General features: G+C 35.2%; 1 protein-coding gene across 2 annotated transcripts in view; it reads right to left on the bottom strand.

Annotated features, from left to right (window-relative positions):
* LOC137387047 (gastrula zinc finger protein XlCGF57.1-like) overlaps positions 1-15,545 on the bottom strand; it is a 210,073-nt gene that overhangs the window by 181,869 nt on the left and 12,659 nt on the right. The window contains exons 2-5 of one of the 2 annotated variants that reach the window (XM_068073334.1): positions 11,827-11,930; positions 8,184-8,352; positions 4,711-4,812; positions 1,525-3,417 (exon numbers count right to left, since the gene is read on the bottom strand). In XM_068073334.1, the coding sequence (XP_067929435.1) occupies positions 2,111-3,417; positions 4,711-4,812; positions 8,184-8,352; positions 11,827-11,883 (1,635 nt within the window). In that variant the 5' untranslated portion in view covers positions 11,884-11,930 and the 3' untranslated portion in view covers positions 1,525-2,110. Of the gene's footprint in view, positions 1-1,524; positions 3,418-4,710; positions 4,813-8,183; positions 8,353-11,826; positions 11,931-15,545 lie in introns of those variants that run through there. The other variant, XM_068073333.1, reaches the window with a different exon arrangement.

The raw sequence follows: 15,545 nt of genomic DNA, 5'->3' as shown, positions 1-15,545 counted from the left end.
TTTGTTTCTTTGTGCTGTTGCCTTTGCACCTGAAATCATCACTATGGTGAATCATTGATGACTTGTATACACATATATATTGCTTGTAATGTAAAAATAAAACAGTCTCGAATTAGCCAGCCACCAGAAGTCTTAATACAACAAATGTACCTATGGACGTATAATGCTAGTGCAGAACATGACATTGGTATTTGACATAACATTAGCATGTCATGGCATTGGATATACAGTCAAACATGGATAACTCGTCCACGGATAGCTCGAACACATGGTTAATTCAAACGGTTTCTTTGGTCCGTTCCCACGTAATGATAAATTGCTATAGATAACTCGAACTCAACACTGTTAATTCGAACTGTTTTTTGCCCAACGGCTACCGAAACGGTTGTTATCGCTTTAGAAAATGACTTTATTCAAAGCCATAGAGGTAAACCTCATCTTTTCGTAATTCATAAACGTTGTTATTACCACCATCGGCAAAATATTTTTGTCAACGACTTTTCTAAAGGTTTGGTCAAATTTGATTTATCCTGCTATACGATGAATAAAACGGGCTTGCCGGGTCACACGCGCAAGGATTTTCGCCACGCACATACAAAACAAAAACAGCATGTTGTTTTGTATATGCGTGGCGAAAATCCTTGAATGCGTGACCCGGCTAGCCCGTGACGAATAGTTTTCCGGCGTTGATTCCGTGTTGAATCAACGTCGGAATGTTGAATGTTTAAAACGTCTTAAAAATTTTTGTAATTAAACGTATACGTTGTCTTAGCTACAAAAACTATTCATCGTTTGACCTAAACACAGAATACGTGTGTACATTCAATAAGTATCCATTCAAAAAGCGTGAGTGATATACAATGTACCGTAAAACCTCGTAAAACCTCGTAAAACTTTTAATTGAACTGCCTCGGAGCCCCCTCGGAGTGTTGCTCTTAACGAGTCCCAGGTAAAGTAAGGTAATCTTGGCATAAACTTCAAGAAAAATCGGCAAAATTGATCTTGGGTAAAACGCTCAAAAGAAAAAGATGTCTTTTCTTTTGAGCATTTCAACAACGATCAAGTTTTGCCAATGTCAATCTAAAAAAACGTCCTGGCAATAACATCACCTCAAACAACAAACCAATCTCAAGTGATAGAAAAATCTCTATACTTTTTGATAAAAACGTTTTAAACTTTACATTAGAAGCATTTAATTTGAAACAAGCCATTTGTGCTTTTGATTTATATTATAGTTTGCATATGTACATGTATATCTACTAATAAATAAGTAAATACATGGACTTGTGACAGTGCTCTGATAACTTGAACGCTCTGATAATTCGAACACTTTTGCTCGGTTCCGTGAAGTTCGAGTTATCCATGTTTGACTGTATCTTCAACAAAATTTAAACACAGACTACCTACATATGAATATTATTCTGTGTGGATAAACTACTCCAATTTCAGCCATTTGATGACTTCGAAGACTTGAGATTAAAAATGTGAAAAGTAGAAGTCTAGCAGTTTGCAACACAAAAGCTGTCAATTAAAAACGGGACAACAATATCCAACCAGCTGATTTTTGTATTTTAGTTAATAAAATAAATTTCAAAACCAGCTATGAAAAGAAAAGAAATATATACTTAACATTCAAATAAAACTTGAGAAGGAAAATACATCTCTAAACATAAAAAAATTGAAGCCAATAAAAGACATAAATGCGACAGTTTGGGAGCTCAACAGCTTTAGGCACCCAAAAATGCATCAAGTAGAACATATCAGATATCCAATATATATATTGTTATTATCCTGAAAAATGTAAGAAGAAAAGTCTTAATAAATTCAATAATTGGTAAAAGAAATATGAAGAGATATTCCACAGTGAATCATTATAAGTGCAATGAGCTGAGATATCAAGCCGCCAGAATAAATATAAGCTTCAAGCCGTCAGGCAAGGTATGAACAGAAGAAAGGCTACTTTTATACAAGCGCTTCAATAGTACTGCTATTTCACAGGTTATTTAGCTGGAGTGTATCAAGTTTTCCTCCTGTATGTGTTTTCATGTGTCTGCAGATTACCACTATGTGCAGCCCTATAGTCACACTGAGTGTATGCATAAAGTTTTTGTCAAGTATGAGTTGTCATATGTCTCTGTAGACTACCACGCTGCACACACCTATAGTCACACTTAGTGCATGCATAGGGTTTCTCCCCTGTATGAGTTTTCATATGTGTCTGTAGATGACCACGCCGCACACACTTATAGTCACACTGGGTACAAGCAAAGGGTTTCTCTCCTCTATGAGTTTTCATATGTTCCTGTAGATTACCCCTCTGCACAGACCTATAGTCACACTGAGTACATGCATAGGGTTTCTCCCCTGTATGAGTTTTCATATGTGTCTGTAGATGACCACGCCGCACACACTTATAGTCACACTGGGTACAAGCAAAGGGTTTCTCTCCTCTATGAGTTTTCATATGTTCCTGTAGATTACCCCTCTGCACACACCTATAGTCACACTGAGTACATGCATAGGGTTTCTCCCCTGTATGAGTTTTCATATGCATCTGTAGATGACCACGCTGCACACACCTATAGTCACACTGAGTACATGCATAGGGTTTCTCTCCTGTATGAGCTGTTTTCATATGCATCTGTAGATTACCACGCTGCACACACTTATAGTCACACAGAGTACATGCATAGGGTTTCTCCCCTGTATGAGTTTTCATATGTGTCTGTAGATGACCACGCCGCACACACTTATAGTCACACTGGGTACAAGCAAAGGGTTTCTCTCCTCTATGAGTTTTCATATGTTCCTGTAGATTACCCCTCTGCACACACCTATAGTCACACTGAGTACATGCATAGGGTTTCTCCCCTGTATGAGTTTTCATATGCATCTGTAGATGACCACGCTGCACACACCTATAGTCACACTGAGTACATGCATAGGGTTTCTCTCCTGTATGAGCTGTTTTCATATGCATCTGTAGATTACCACGCTGCACACACTTATAGTCACACAGAGTACATGCATAGGGTTTCTCCCCTGTATGAGTTTTCATATGCAACTGTAGATGACCACGCCGCACACACCTATAGTCACACTGGGTACAAGAATAGGGTTTCTCCCCTGTATGAGTTTTCATATGTTCCTGTAGATTACCACTCTGCACACACCTATAGTCACACTGAGTACATGCATAGGGTTTCACCCCAATATGAGTTTTCATATGCATCTGTAGATGACCACGCCGCACACACCTATAGTTACACTGAGTACATGCATAGGGTTTTTCAGTACTGGATGCGTGAGACGTACAGGTATTAGTCGATTGATGATTGATGGTAGAGGTGAAGTCACATTCTTTACATGTTAGAGTTGCTGTCATATCTCTTGCATACTTCATACAATCCAGAGAATCTGCAATAGTAGGACAATATTGAAAGAATGTCTTTATGAAGCAAATCTGACCAATATTCAAATCGAATGAATAACCTTTTGACAAAATTTGGAGAAGCAGAGTGATAAGTATAACAGCAATGAGACCTGATTTAGTTACCAAGTTTAATGGAAAGTAATATAAGTTGCATAATAAAATCTTCATACTATTTTCTAGCAAAATTAAAAAAAAATTGCCTACAAAACTCGTTATTGCGACAAAAGCCTGTTATACAGTGTCAAGATATACATTATGAGCTCAACCAATCGAAAACCATAAAAACAAGGTCAGCTGAGTCACATGCATGACTACCAGTGAGTTAAACTAGGGCATAAAATTTTATTTTCCGAAAAGAATATATTGCAACCTCATTCTCTCCTAAAGCACTACTTGATTGTACAATATTAATGTAACTTTTCAAGCAAAATCATCTGCACTTAGTGTTTTATTAAATAGCCAGAGTTTAAAAAGGAGATATTCGTAAATTAAACATGAAATGACTTCAATGCTGCTGCATTGATCAATTTACATGGAATTTTGTAACGGAGTTAATTTTTTGCACAGCTTAAGCGTCTACCAAAAACTTTTATGCTGAAAGTTTCATTACATTTAATGTTCCAATACTAAAAAAGCCGGCTTGTTATGCAGAAAGAGCAGAAAGCAGCAGAAAGAGTAGCTTTGATTGTATCCAAAAGTGAGCTACCCAATATACGTTAGAAACTGCCAAACATTAAGGCTTTTGAAATACAAAATGAATTATTGACCTCATGTTTATTAAGTCTTATAAAGGCTTTGGACACCATACATTGTAGTGACAATCAAAATCCTTGACTCATGCATCAGCAGACCAAAAGTGTATAATAGCTACTCTGTAATGCCATTTGAGATTGTTAGAAAGTATGAATTACATAGACATTGTTTTAAAAGTTCCCATGTTGCTGTACAAACTACATAATTCAAACACTGTAGCGATGGGCTAGCGTCTTTTTCATAGTTTCCTAATCTCGTTTGAACTTATTAAAGCAAAGACTCAATTGGAGCATTGCCAATTATTCCAGCCAGCTTCACACTCCTAAAGCGGATTTACCAAACATCCCCAGAGGAATGCATTATTATCACCAATGAGGAGGCATTAGTACAAAGCTAACCTGCTGCAAAGCAACTGAAATTCAGCCAGTCACGAAGGCTACATGTACAATATTGTACGGAGCCTCAAGGTGCCTAATATAGTCATAGTAGCAATATATAGAATTCATAGACTGATAAAGCATTACCATATTGTCTTGAATGCCATTTCAAATGCCAGGTGAGAGAACATTTGTTGACGAATTTAGCTTGGCATATATGACAAATGTGAAATCCTGCCTCTGTGCTCACTGAAACAAAAAACAAGTTTAAATGATGACATGCTTATTTTTCAAAATGACGTAAAGGATAGGAAACATAAGAATCTATTTGCCCAAAAGAAGCACAGCTGAACTCATAAGGAGCAACTTCTTAAGTTTTCTTCAATGTTGAAGAAGCACAATAATGAATAATGCTTGTTTTTCATAAACTTGGTATTTGATATACTCAACACTATTTTGAACCTATCATGTACTAAAACCTAGTGAGGTCTGACATCGAATGGTGCGGCAGGCTTAGTAGAAACTTTTTCATAAACTTGGCCTCTGATATACTACCAAGGTGTTTATAGAATACGGTATTTACCAACTACAGAACACAAAAGAAAGAATTCAAGCACAGGACTGCAATGGGAGGGCGTAATTGGTGTTAAGCGTGAAACACCCCTGAAATTGGTAAGTCTTCTATTACATTTCTGATCATTATGGGACCAAAACGTAGAGAATCTGCTTCAGACTCTAGAGACCATATTACTCTTGCTTCTATTTATCTAAAACTAACTCAGCTGATATCAGATGTCGCCAAGATAAACAGACGTTCAGACTTGATTGAGAACAATCTGATTATAAATTTTAGTTGAAAAATTTTCAAGAAGAGATTAACGATGTTAAATCTAAAGTTAGTAAACTCGAATCAGCTAAAACATTAATGCAACAATCAACTACACATAATAATTTGCTGATACGTGTTGAAGCTAATGAACATCTCAACAGAGCTAAAGCAATAGAGCAGGACAGAATTCCATTTAAGAGTGGCGAGAACTTGATGGAAGGTTTTGCAAAACTTTTGAAGGTGGCAAAACTTAATGACATTAACCCTACTCGAAATATTGACAATAATTATAGGATTAGAAAGACTCCCAGAATTCTTGTTAAACTCATTCAGACAACACCAAACAAGACAATTTTTTTCAACTATACAGAAAAAATATTATTGATACTTCACTCTTGGATTTGAACAGAAAAACATAATCTACATTACAAAGTTACATTGCTCATATCCTGAAAATATATTAATAATAGTACTGAAAAATCCGAACAAGACGTCACCGTTTTCATTCAACTGAGGGCTATTATCATGGGTCAATCTGTTTGTCATCACACTGCAACATTTAGCTGTGTTTGTTTGCAGCCGCAGGAAGCACCTCTAGTATACATTGATAAAGGAGTTCGTCTGTATGTGTAGCAAGACAATTAATCTGTGCTGTCGCGCCTATTGTGATCAGTTAAACTTTTCGCTAAAATGAAATTTTAAGACTTACTTGTTTAATTCTATCATTGTTAATACATTTAAAGGAGGTTTAAGAAAAGTTCTGAGAAAGAGCTAATTGGCTTACATGTTAAGGAAACTATATATTTATTTCATAGTCATGTTGGCAATTTATGAAAATTTTATGAGCACAGATTACCCCAACATCCTATCATCATCTGAGCATTATTATTATCAAACGTTCTATTAGATTTTTCATAGAACTTGTCAGTTTTAATTCAAAATTTTTAATAATATCACTAAAAATATATTCAGTTTGTATCCTAACAGGTTACTATCGAATAAAAATTGGTGCCACATTGACACTTGGTACTTCTAGAGTGATATATCAATTTTCAAGGACAATTTTCATAACCTATACCTCCTATAACGTAAATAATTTATGTGAAGTTTTTGCTTTGTACTATGTAAAAAATTCCATATGATCATAATTTAAAGTTTCAAGTTGGGTGAGTTCTCAAATATGTTTTGAATGCTAATCTATCTCGCCGGACTTGCGAGAGAAAAGACGACGTGTATATAAGCGTTATATCTATTGCATATACAACTTCCATGTCATTCTAGTTGGTCATGACAGTTCGTCAGATGTGTCGACTCAATAGAGAATTGGTGGTTGCGCAAAAGTTCAAAAATACTAGAAGGGGGTCAATTGGTGCACGTATTACAGTGTCTGTTTACCATTATGAATAATGTGGGTTGGAGTATTCTCGAAGGTTATCTGTTATTCTAACCTTGACCCCTGGATACAGATGGAAGTCAAACGCGTCTAGTACTGCTTTTTATAGTAATAATATTTTGTCATTTTGCTTTGATGTGGAAGGGGAAAAATATTGTTATTAGCTTTACTTTGCGCAACAGACTTTGCAGTTTAGAAAAAAATCCAAATCTTTGTGAATGAACGTCGAAGATGTGCGTCCCCACAAAATTATTGTAAAACTGCTGCAATGATGGTCTATAAAACCAGTGAGTTTAATCAAAGAATTAGAAAAGTTGTCGATGCAAACTAATAATACTGAAGTTATGGTATAGCCAACAAATTAAAAAGCTAAATCTAGTCTTTTTTGTATGGAAAGATCTTGGAACGGATTAGACAGTTTACATGTATATTACTGTTTTTATAATTAAAATCCCCACAACGTATGTGTTTTTTGGAATGGATTATTTACGTTGCAGGAGGGCCTACTGTAGGAACAAGCTTGGTAAAGCTATTTCCAAGTAAAGATGCAAAGTAGTGCATGTAAGTGCTATGCTAAAATTTATAAGGAAGTTTAAATGTACATACATGTACATTCAATAAGTATCTATTCAAAAAGCGTGAGTGATAGAGTGATATACAATGTGCCGTAAAACCTCGTAAAACTTCTAATTGAACTGCCTCGGAGTGTTGCTCTTAACGAATCCCAGGTAAAGTGAGGTAATCTTTGCATAAACTTCAAGAAAAATCAGCAAAATTGATCGTGGGTAAATGGCTCAAAAGAAAAAGATGTCTTTTCTTTTGAGCATTTCAACAACGATCAAGTTTTGCCAATGTCGATCTAAAAACCGCCCTGTCAATAACATCACCTATACAACAAACCAATCTCAAGTGATAGAAAAATCTCTATACTTTTTAATAAAAACGTTTTAAACTTTACAATAGAAGCATTTAATTCGAAACAAGCCATTTGTGCTTTTGATTTATATTATAGTTTGTATATGTACATGTATCTACTAATAAATAAGTAAATACATGGACTTGTGACAGTGCCCTGATAACTTTAACGCTCTGATAATTCGAACACTTTCACTCGGTCCCGTGAAGTTCGAGTTAACCATGTTTGACTGTATATAATATAATTGAAATATTAGCAATGTACCAACAGCTAGCAGCTTAAAAGCAACATATCAGTACATGAGAGGCCTGCAAAACTAAAACCTTTTCACTGAAGACTTTCCCATAATTGTTATCAGGTTCGTACAAATGAATTGATTTGACCAGCCAAAAAAATTCATTTTAGACAAGCAAACTTCGAATTATGGAAATAATCTATCATAGAAATTCTGTGAGACTCGCAACTTCTTAGCTTGGCATTACGTTTTGATGTTTTTCTTTTCTTGCCACGTTCAGGTGGCTTGAAGTCCTCATCACTCTCATCTGATACAACATCAGAATGCCAATCAAAGTCGTGAGGGTCAAAGATTTCATCCGCTTCGGGCTTTATGGCAATGTTCAAGGTTGCAAGAGAATCTAAGTCATCTTTAATCTAAAATAGTCAAGAATTCACTTATGACTTTGCATCTTCTGTAACCAGAGGGCATACAATCAGACTTCTAATTATGATGGCTTTGAGATACAAATCTTCCAACATACATTGTACGTAAAGCACCAGCAAGTATTTACCGATGCGCTTGAAATCGATTCCAACATACAATGTTCCAAATTTCTTCGGGTGCCAGTGATGTCAGTAAAAGTGAGGATATTAATGGAAATAAACCTGAGAAACACAAAATTATACATAGAATTTCTGTTTTTGGACAAGTCAGGGTTTGAACAAAGAATTTCAAATTTGTTCGATTCGGAGGCTGAACAGAAATTTGGAACGCCAAGCCATGAAAATGTTATGATGGACAGACTACCAGCAGACCCTCTCTCTCATTATCTTTATTATTCTATAATTGGCTAGTAGATTAAATGCTATTATTTCTCAGGTTGAAATTAGTGAAAATAGAAAATTTTTGATGTATTTGTTACACAATCTTTGTCGTATGATTGGGATTTTGGGGCCTACATTGATGCCCATGATGAAGGCAGTTGTGAGAAGTTGATGAAGCCAGGCGATTACGCAGTAAAAGTAGAATATTAGCAGTTCGGAAGGATAAGCAACATTTCTTACAAATACTCTACAGGTCGGTTTACGTCATACAACATAACCCAGTTGTCAAAATTGAAAACTTCTTAAAATTAGTTATCCAACAAGTATAGATAAAAGCTATTCATTGAGAGTATTGTTGTTTGTATTCTTAAACGAGTGCGAAGGCGCAGGTGATGTGAGTTGTCAGGGAAGGTGTCAGCGTAGGAAAGATGCAAATGGAGCGAATGAGAGACTTGCAGGTGAGATGATGTCAGGAGGTTGCAAGGAGAGGTACTGTAGAGTTTGTTGGAAACTCTAAATATTGAATTCACTCAGGATTCTAAGAGAGAAGATTTCACTGGTTTAAGTGTGCGGTTCACGATCTTTATTTTACCATGGAACCCGAAATAATATTTCAATATCATTTTCATACTAACTTGCTAAGCACAATAATTATGAATGCAATAAAATATGGACAGTTACAGTATGATAGCAAGTAAAAGTACCAAACATCAAATGAAATGTGACAAGAAACAATATAACATGGTATAATAAAATAAAACAGCATATATGCTGTTTTAGGTTAGTTGCATATATGCAACTAACCTGTAATCTCTAATAAATAATCCCTTAGCAATTGACAACTTAATAATTAAGAGTAATAATTCAAATCTGGCTGCCTTCTACAGATGTTGGGAAACGACATGCTATGAGTTAAGCAAAACCTTAGCTTATGACTCAACGCCGGCAACTATCATTGGTCATCACGTATTAGGCCAATTTGACTAAGCATCAACTCCAAGAATGCTCAACTAATCAACTTTTCCTACACTCCCATCTAAATTTCTTACATTTGTTGTAACACGTAGATGTTTTGTTTGTCGTTTATGTCTGGTTTATTAATTGTTGATTAATTCACACAAAATTATTGATAACGAATGATCCTACATAATATATAGTTGCTAATCTAAGTACTCAGCAAAAATACTACACTTTGTACTGACTTCTGCAGAAAAGTTGGTGGGCGCATGGGTAATCCTTTTTTATCAAGAAATCGGTTCTCTATTTTTGTTTTTAGGTTGCGCACCAAGCCGACTGAGCTTGTAATAGTTTCGGACACTCTATCTAGCTTCAAATCATTTCTAGCTGCCTGGTTGTCTTTGACAATGTCTCCTTTGAAATTTTGTCTCGTCCTTGCCCATTTCTGACAAATTGCTATAGAAACTGCTGAGATATTCAGTTTTCCATGTTTTCCAGAACTCCTCTGTTGCTGCTTGGGCAATATTCCACTGCTTGCTGCTATACAAATCATCTGTATATTAATATCAATATATTGTTTGAACGGGCCCTAAGGTCATAAAGCATCTCAGGGCTTGTGTTAAAGTGTCTGCGCCCATGTTGTCTAAAAACTCTATATGACCTGCTCAAGAGTAGACAGGTTATCATAAGTCGCAATCTTTTTAGGCTCTGTGTGCTTGTCCTTCACGTAATAAGGTCCAAAGGTGTCAATTCCAATGTTTGTATATGGAGGAGTAGTCTCCATTCTTTCTATAGTGAGTTCTTCCATATGTTGTGTGTCTGGTGCCTTTCTTAGTCTAGCACAGCCTACACACTGGTTAAGCAGGCGCTTTACCACGCCAGTTCCATTTACCATCCATATTCCAGCATCTCTAATTGCTGCGAGTGTGCTCCTCTTTCCTAAATGTGATATTTGTTTATCATAATGCACTGTCAAATGATATGCTAGGTGAGAGTGCTTAGGAATGATGATAGGGTATTTCTGCTGATAACTCAATGTTGAAGCACTGGCTCTCCTACCAACACAAACTATACCTTCGTCATCAATCTTACGGTTGAGCTTGATGAAAGACTTCTCCTTCTCCTTCATAGGATAACTCTCTGCTTGTGCCATCTTTAAGACAAGTACTTCAGCTTCTTTCAGACCATTGGTCTTCAATTCTTTGCACGCCCACTGTTTCTGGTTGACAAAGCTCTTCAGCAATGCTATGCAGTAGTTTCTTCCAACTACTGAATCGAGTGAATTTTCTCGCTATGCTCTGTGTGTTAAAAGTAGCCATGGTAACTAATGCCTTTTTCGCACCTTTGGGCCAGATTCATTAATTGATGTGTTCACCCGATTGTTCTTAATAAAATATAGTGCATCGGGGTCTCTGAAAAAGGGAGGCCCATTCCACCACATGTCATTATCAATGATTTCTTTAGCACTTACTCCACAAGAAGCTATGTCTGCTGGATTGAACTTTGTCGGAACATAATTCCTTTGTGTGGGTTCAGTTGTCTTCTTAATTTCACTTACCCTGTTAGCAACAGACATATGAAATTTTCTGACACCATTGAATATGTATTCCAGCATTATTTGAGAATCACTCCAGAAAGCTTCTTTGTCTATACTAAGCGTCAGCTCAGTATAGTCACAAAAATCTAAGCTTAGCTTTGGCTAGCGTAAAAAATTTCCAACGCCAATGGATGTGAAAATCTGAACAAAAAATTAATAAAAGAGGCCCATACACAAGCGCGCATACAAGCACTCATACACACGCGTGTGTGTGAGTGCACACGCGTGCATGATGTACCTTAACACAGAAGTTGATTTTGCTAACTGGAATTGGAAGTTACTCAAGTATAATGCTCTCTCAATATATGATGTCGAGCATTATACTTGTATCTCAAGGTTCAATTTTATTGTATTTTACACAAATTATGGATTTAACCATGAGTCAAAAAGCACAAATGAAATCCTGCATCCAATCATGCATCTGCTCTAACGGGGTGGCTACTTGTAAACTATTGTTGTTTTGGCTGAAATATGACTACTTCATAAGCGAAGGTAAGTTGTCATAGCGCTATAACTTCATCCATACATACCATTATATCTGTCTCTAATACCTTGTCAAGGTTTGCGACAGCTGCAGTCAATTCCATCTGGATGTTATTGGCTGGTGGCTGGAATCGTTGTACTCGCTTTCTGTCTAATTACAAAGAAAGAGGCATGACAATTTGAACATAAAACTTTACCATGAAGAATGAAAACACCTAAATGCCTGTAAATACAAACTGAATTTGTTTGTTCAAGAGTTGTAGACTTTGTACAATTAGGAGCAAATGTGGAGATACTTAAAATAAGTTTATCAGTGTTATGAATTCTGTAAAGGCTAAAAACACCTAATGAAACAAAATACATATAACTGAACAGGTACATTTGAGTTATTCTTTATAATACAGATGGTTGAAATTATTGAAAATTCTTATTTTGATCATGAGTCAATTTATTCATTCTCAAAATTTTTAATTAAGCTAAAATCAGCCTTGCCACTTTCAACTTGCTGTTTTCATGCTGATGACAGAACTGTCTAAATGAATATAAATGGCGCGAAATTTAAAAATCAGTTAAAAAAATTGAATTCTTTCACTCTCATAGTTCAATCCATTTCATTTTCATACTCGTTTCTGGCTATAAATTGATTCGCTCTGCTAACTTGAAAAGTGTTGCGATAGCGATACATATGATGTATATAATAATCTTGACCATTAAATTAAATTTAACTTGGTAAACAAGCATGCTGTACAACCTGCAGTAAAAGTCATCTGTAGAATATCTAGCGGCAATAGACAATAAAAGTAAGATGTGAAAATGACAAATATAAAACTTAAAATTGTTCGCTCAAGTGTCTTTGAAATTGACACAAACAGAAACAAGGTTTACAAAAAATGAAACCAAGTCACCATACATTAAATTGAATAAAATTTCTTACTTAAAATTGAAATAGCGGATAAAATCAACAGAATAATAAAAAATTTTATACATTCAGATTGCAGTTCGAACCTCTTGTGGGTCTCCGTTTGCTAGCAGCAACAATTGTTTAAGGGGATCATGATTACAGTAATTTTACGTTAAATCAAGGGGAGCTGACACCTTCCAATGACCATATGAATTCACTTTTTTTTTTTTCTAAACCGGAACGTCTATAGTGGAAAGAAAAAATAAAAAATACTGTATATTTCAAAAATAAAGTAAAGCAAAAGTATATATACAGTAGTTACTATCTTAACAGGGTGCCAGTGTGTCCGCCCATTTTGGTAAAGCCAAGGTTAGAGTTTAGGATAAAGAACTGATTTCAACAAGACTACAATTCACTGACACTCAGATTGGTGGACCAACACTCTAACACCCGCATTATCAAAGTTCCGCCTTCAAGTCCTTCTAAATAATAATGAAGCTACATATTCTGTTGATTCATCAGCATACCTGACAATATCTCATGGCACACTAGACTAGTCTAGCGTGCCATGAGCTCATGAGCAGCTGGGAAGGCTCTAGTGCTTACAATATACTTCATACATCATTTTCTTTACAAAGTGTGACAAGAGAGAAAACAATATTTTTAAAGCTGCTGGAATCTGGTTATTCAAATCAAACTTGAGAATTTACATTGACTCGATCTTTTACGTTATATACACTTTCTTACATAACACAAAGCCAAAACTTTACATAAATTATCCCACGACCAAACAGAGCGAAGCGATTGGTTGGGAGATTTATGATAAATGCACATGTGCACACAACTCCCGAAAACTATTCATCAACAATGAGACGAACCCTTGAATCAAAATTTCATCAGCAAATTTAACCATCGTTTTGTAGAGTAATTAAAGTATAATAACAATACAAAACACATACAAACCTATTTAAATATGTTACCAAGTCTTTGTAAACCGTCGTTATTATCTTAAAACTTACCCATCTGATCGGATTATACACAAATAGACAGATTTATTTGGACGAAAATCGTTATTAAAACTTGTCAAGCCTCACTTTTATAAAAGTTAAGACCGGAAATTGAAACGCCGAGCGACAAAGAATAGAACGATTAAATCGTGCGCATTTCACGAAAAAATAATGTGCACTTTTCACCAGTCTATAGCATTGTCGAAGGTTTCGGTGATTAACGTAGGAGTACTGAAATCCTTTCATTTTTGCCGATTTCAAATTAACTGACATTTCAGACACATTTGAGTACTTTGGTATTCTAACTGATGTCCAACGCAGTGTAAGTAAAGGATATGACGATGATATTTTTTTCTAACGATTTTTATGAGATTACGATATTTAATTATAAGTTTGGATATTCTTCTTGATACTTCTTGATATTGTTAGCTATGACGTTTTGAAATGTAAACAAAATTGCGCATTGGTTTTCTATTATTACTGTATTACTATTACTAAGTTCCGATATTCTTTTTGATACTTCTTGATATTGTTAGCTATGACGTTTTTAAATGTGAACAAAATTGTTCATTTGTTTTGTATTATTACTGTATTACTATATTATTAATATTGGTTATTCTAATAATATCAGTGCATTTTACTTCTAATATTGCATTTCTCCTATTGCAGGGGGAGAGATATAAACATATAATCTTTTCCTTTCATTATCGCTGTTTGTCATGACCAAACACTTTTTTAAATAGATTTTCTAAAAATCTATATAATAAATATCACTTTTTGATATTGTTAGCTATGACATTTTGAAATGTAAACAAAATTGCGCATTGGTTTTATATTATTACTATATTAATAATCTTGGTTATTCTAATAATATCAGTGCATTCTACTTCTAATATTGTCCAATATTGCATTTCTCCTATTGCAGGAGGAAAGATATAAACATAATCTTTTCTTTCATTATTGCTGTTTGTTGTATATAATAACACCCACACCCAGTACATTACAGCTACCATTGCAGTTATCCTATTGCACTGCAGTGTCATTTGACTGCTAATATTGCATTTCTCATCCATCAGTACCCTTTCTTTTTTCCAATATCACTTTGGTCGTGGGCTGTATGACAGTGGAATTTCTAGTTTAATATAAGTGAAATTTACGATAGATGACGTTTATGTTATAGGAGCGTCAACTACTGTATCTGCTTTAGCATTAACATCTTTCACAATTAGTTTTATTCACAATTCGATTGATGCCATCTCTATCCTGATATTTTCATAAATTCATCATGATTAGCATTTTCACAAGCAGCAGTACCAGAAATAATTGAAAATGCATATAGCATCGCTACACGACAAACAGGGTTGGCTCGGTTTAATCCATTGGTTTAAACCGAGCAGTGTAAAGCCGGTTTAAACCAGCCGAAAACACCCGGTTTCAAGGTTTTTTCATTATTTTTTGTAAAAAACATAATAGTTCAAGCTCCTAGTGGTCCATGTGCGATAGAAATGCAATTATATGTAATTATAAGATGTGGAATTTTATTCAGGACGGTAGTAAATTGATGGCAAAGCTCAAGTTGAAACTACCTAAAATCCTAGCACAATAATGAATTAGTGAATTTCATTTTCAATTGGTTTTATCAAGTGATATGATGATCTCTTTACTAATCTACTATATAGCCTACAGGATGAAAATATTCGTTGGTCATAAAAATTCGCGATTTCGCGAACAGTCAATTCCGCGAATTATTAAATTCCGTGAATAGTTAGTTCTATTTTAATCACCAGGGAGAATAACTACTGCATCAAATTGGAAACTAGTCGCTAGGCTAGTTTTTAATATAAATTTTAAACGTAGT

This window comes from Watersipora subatra, chromosome 2 (assembly GCF_963576615.1).
Source record: "Watersipora subatra chromosome 2, tzWatSuba1.1, whole genome shotgun sequence".
Classification (NCBI taxonomy): Eukaryota; Metazoa; Bryozoa; class Gymnolaemata; order Cheilostomatida; family Watersiporidae; genus Watersipora; species Watersipora subatra.
Note: the sequence above shows the minus strand (reverse complement) of the source record. Positions and strands in the feature narration are given on the sequence as shown.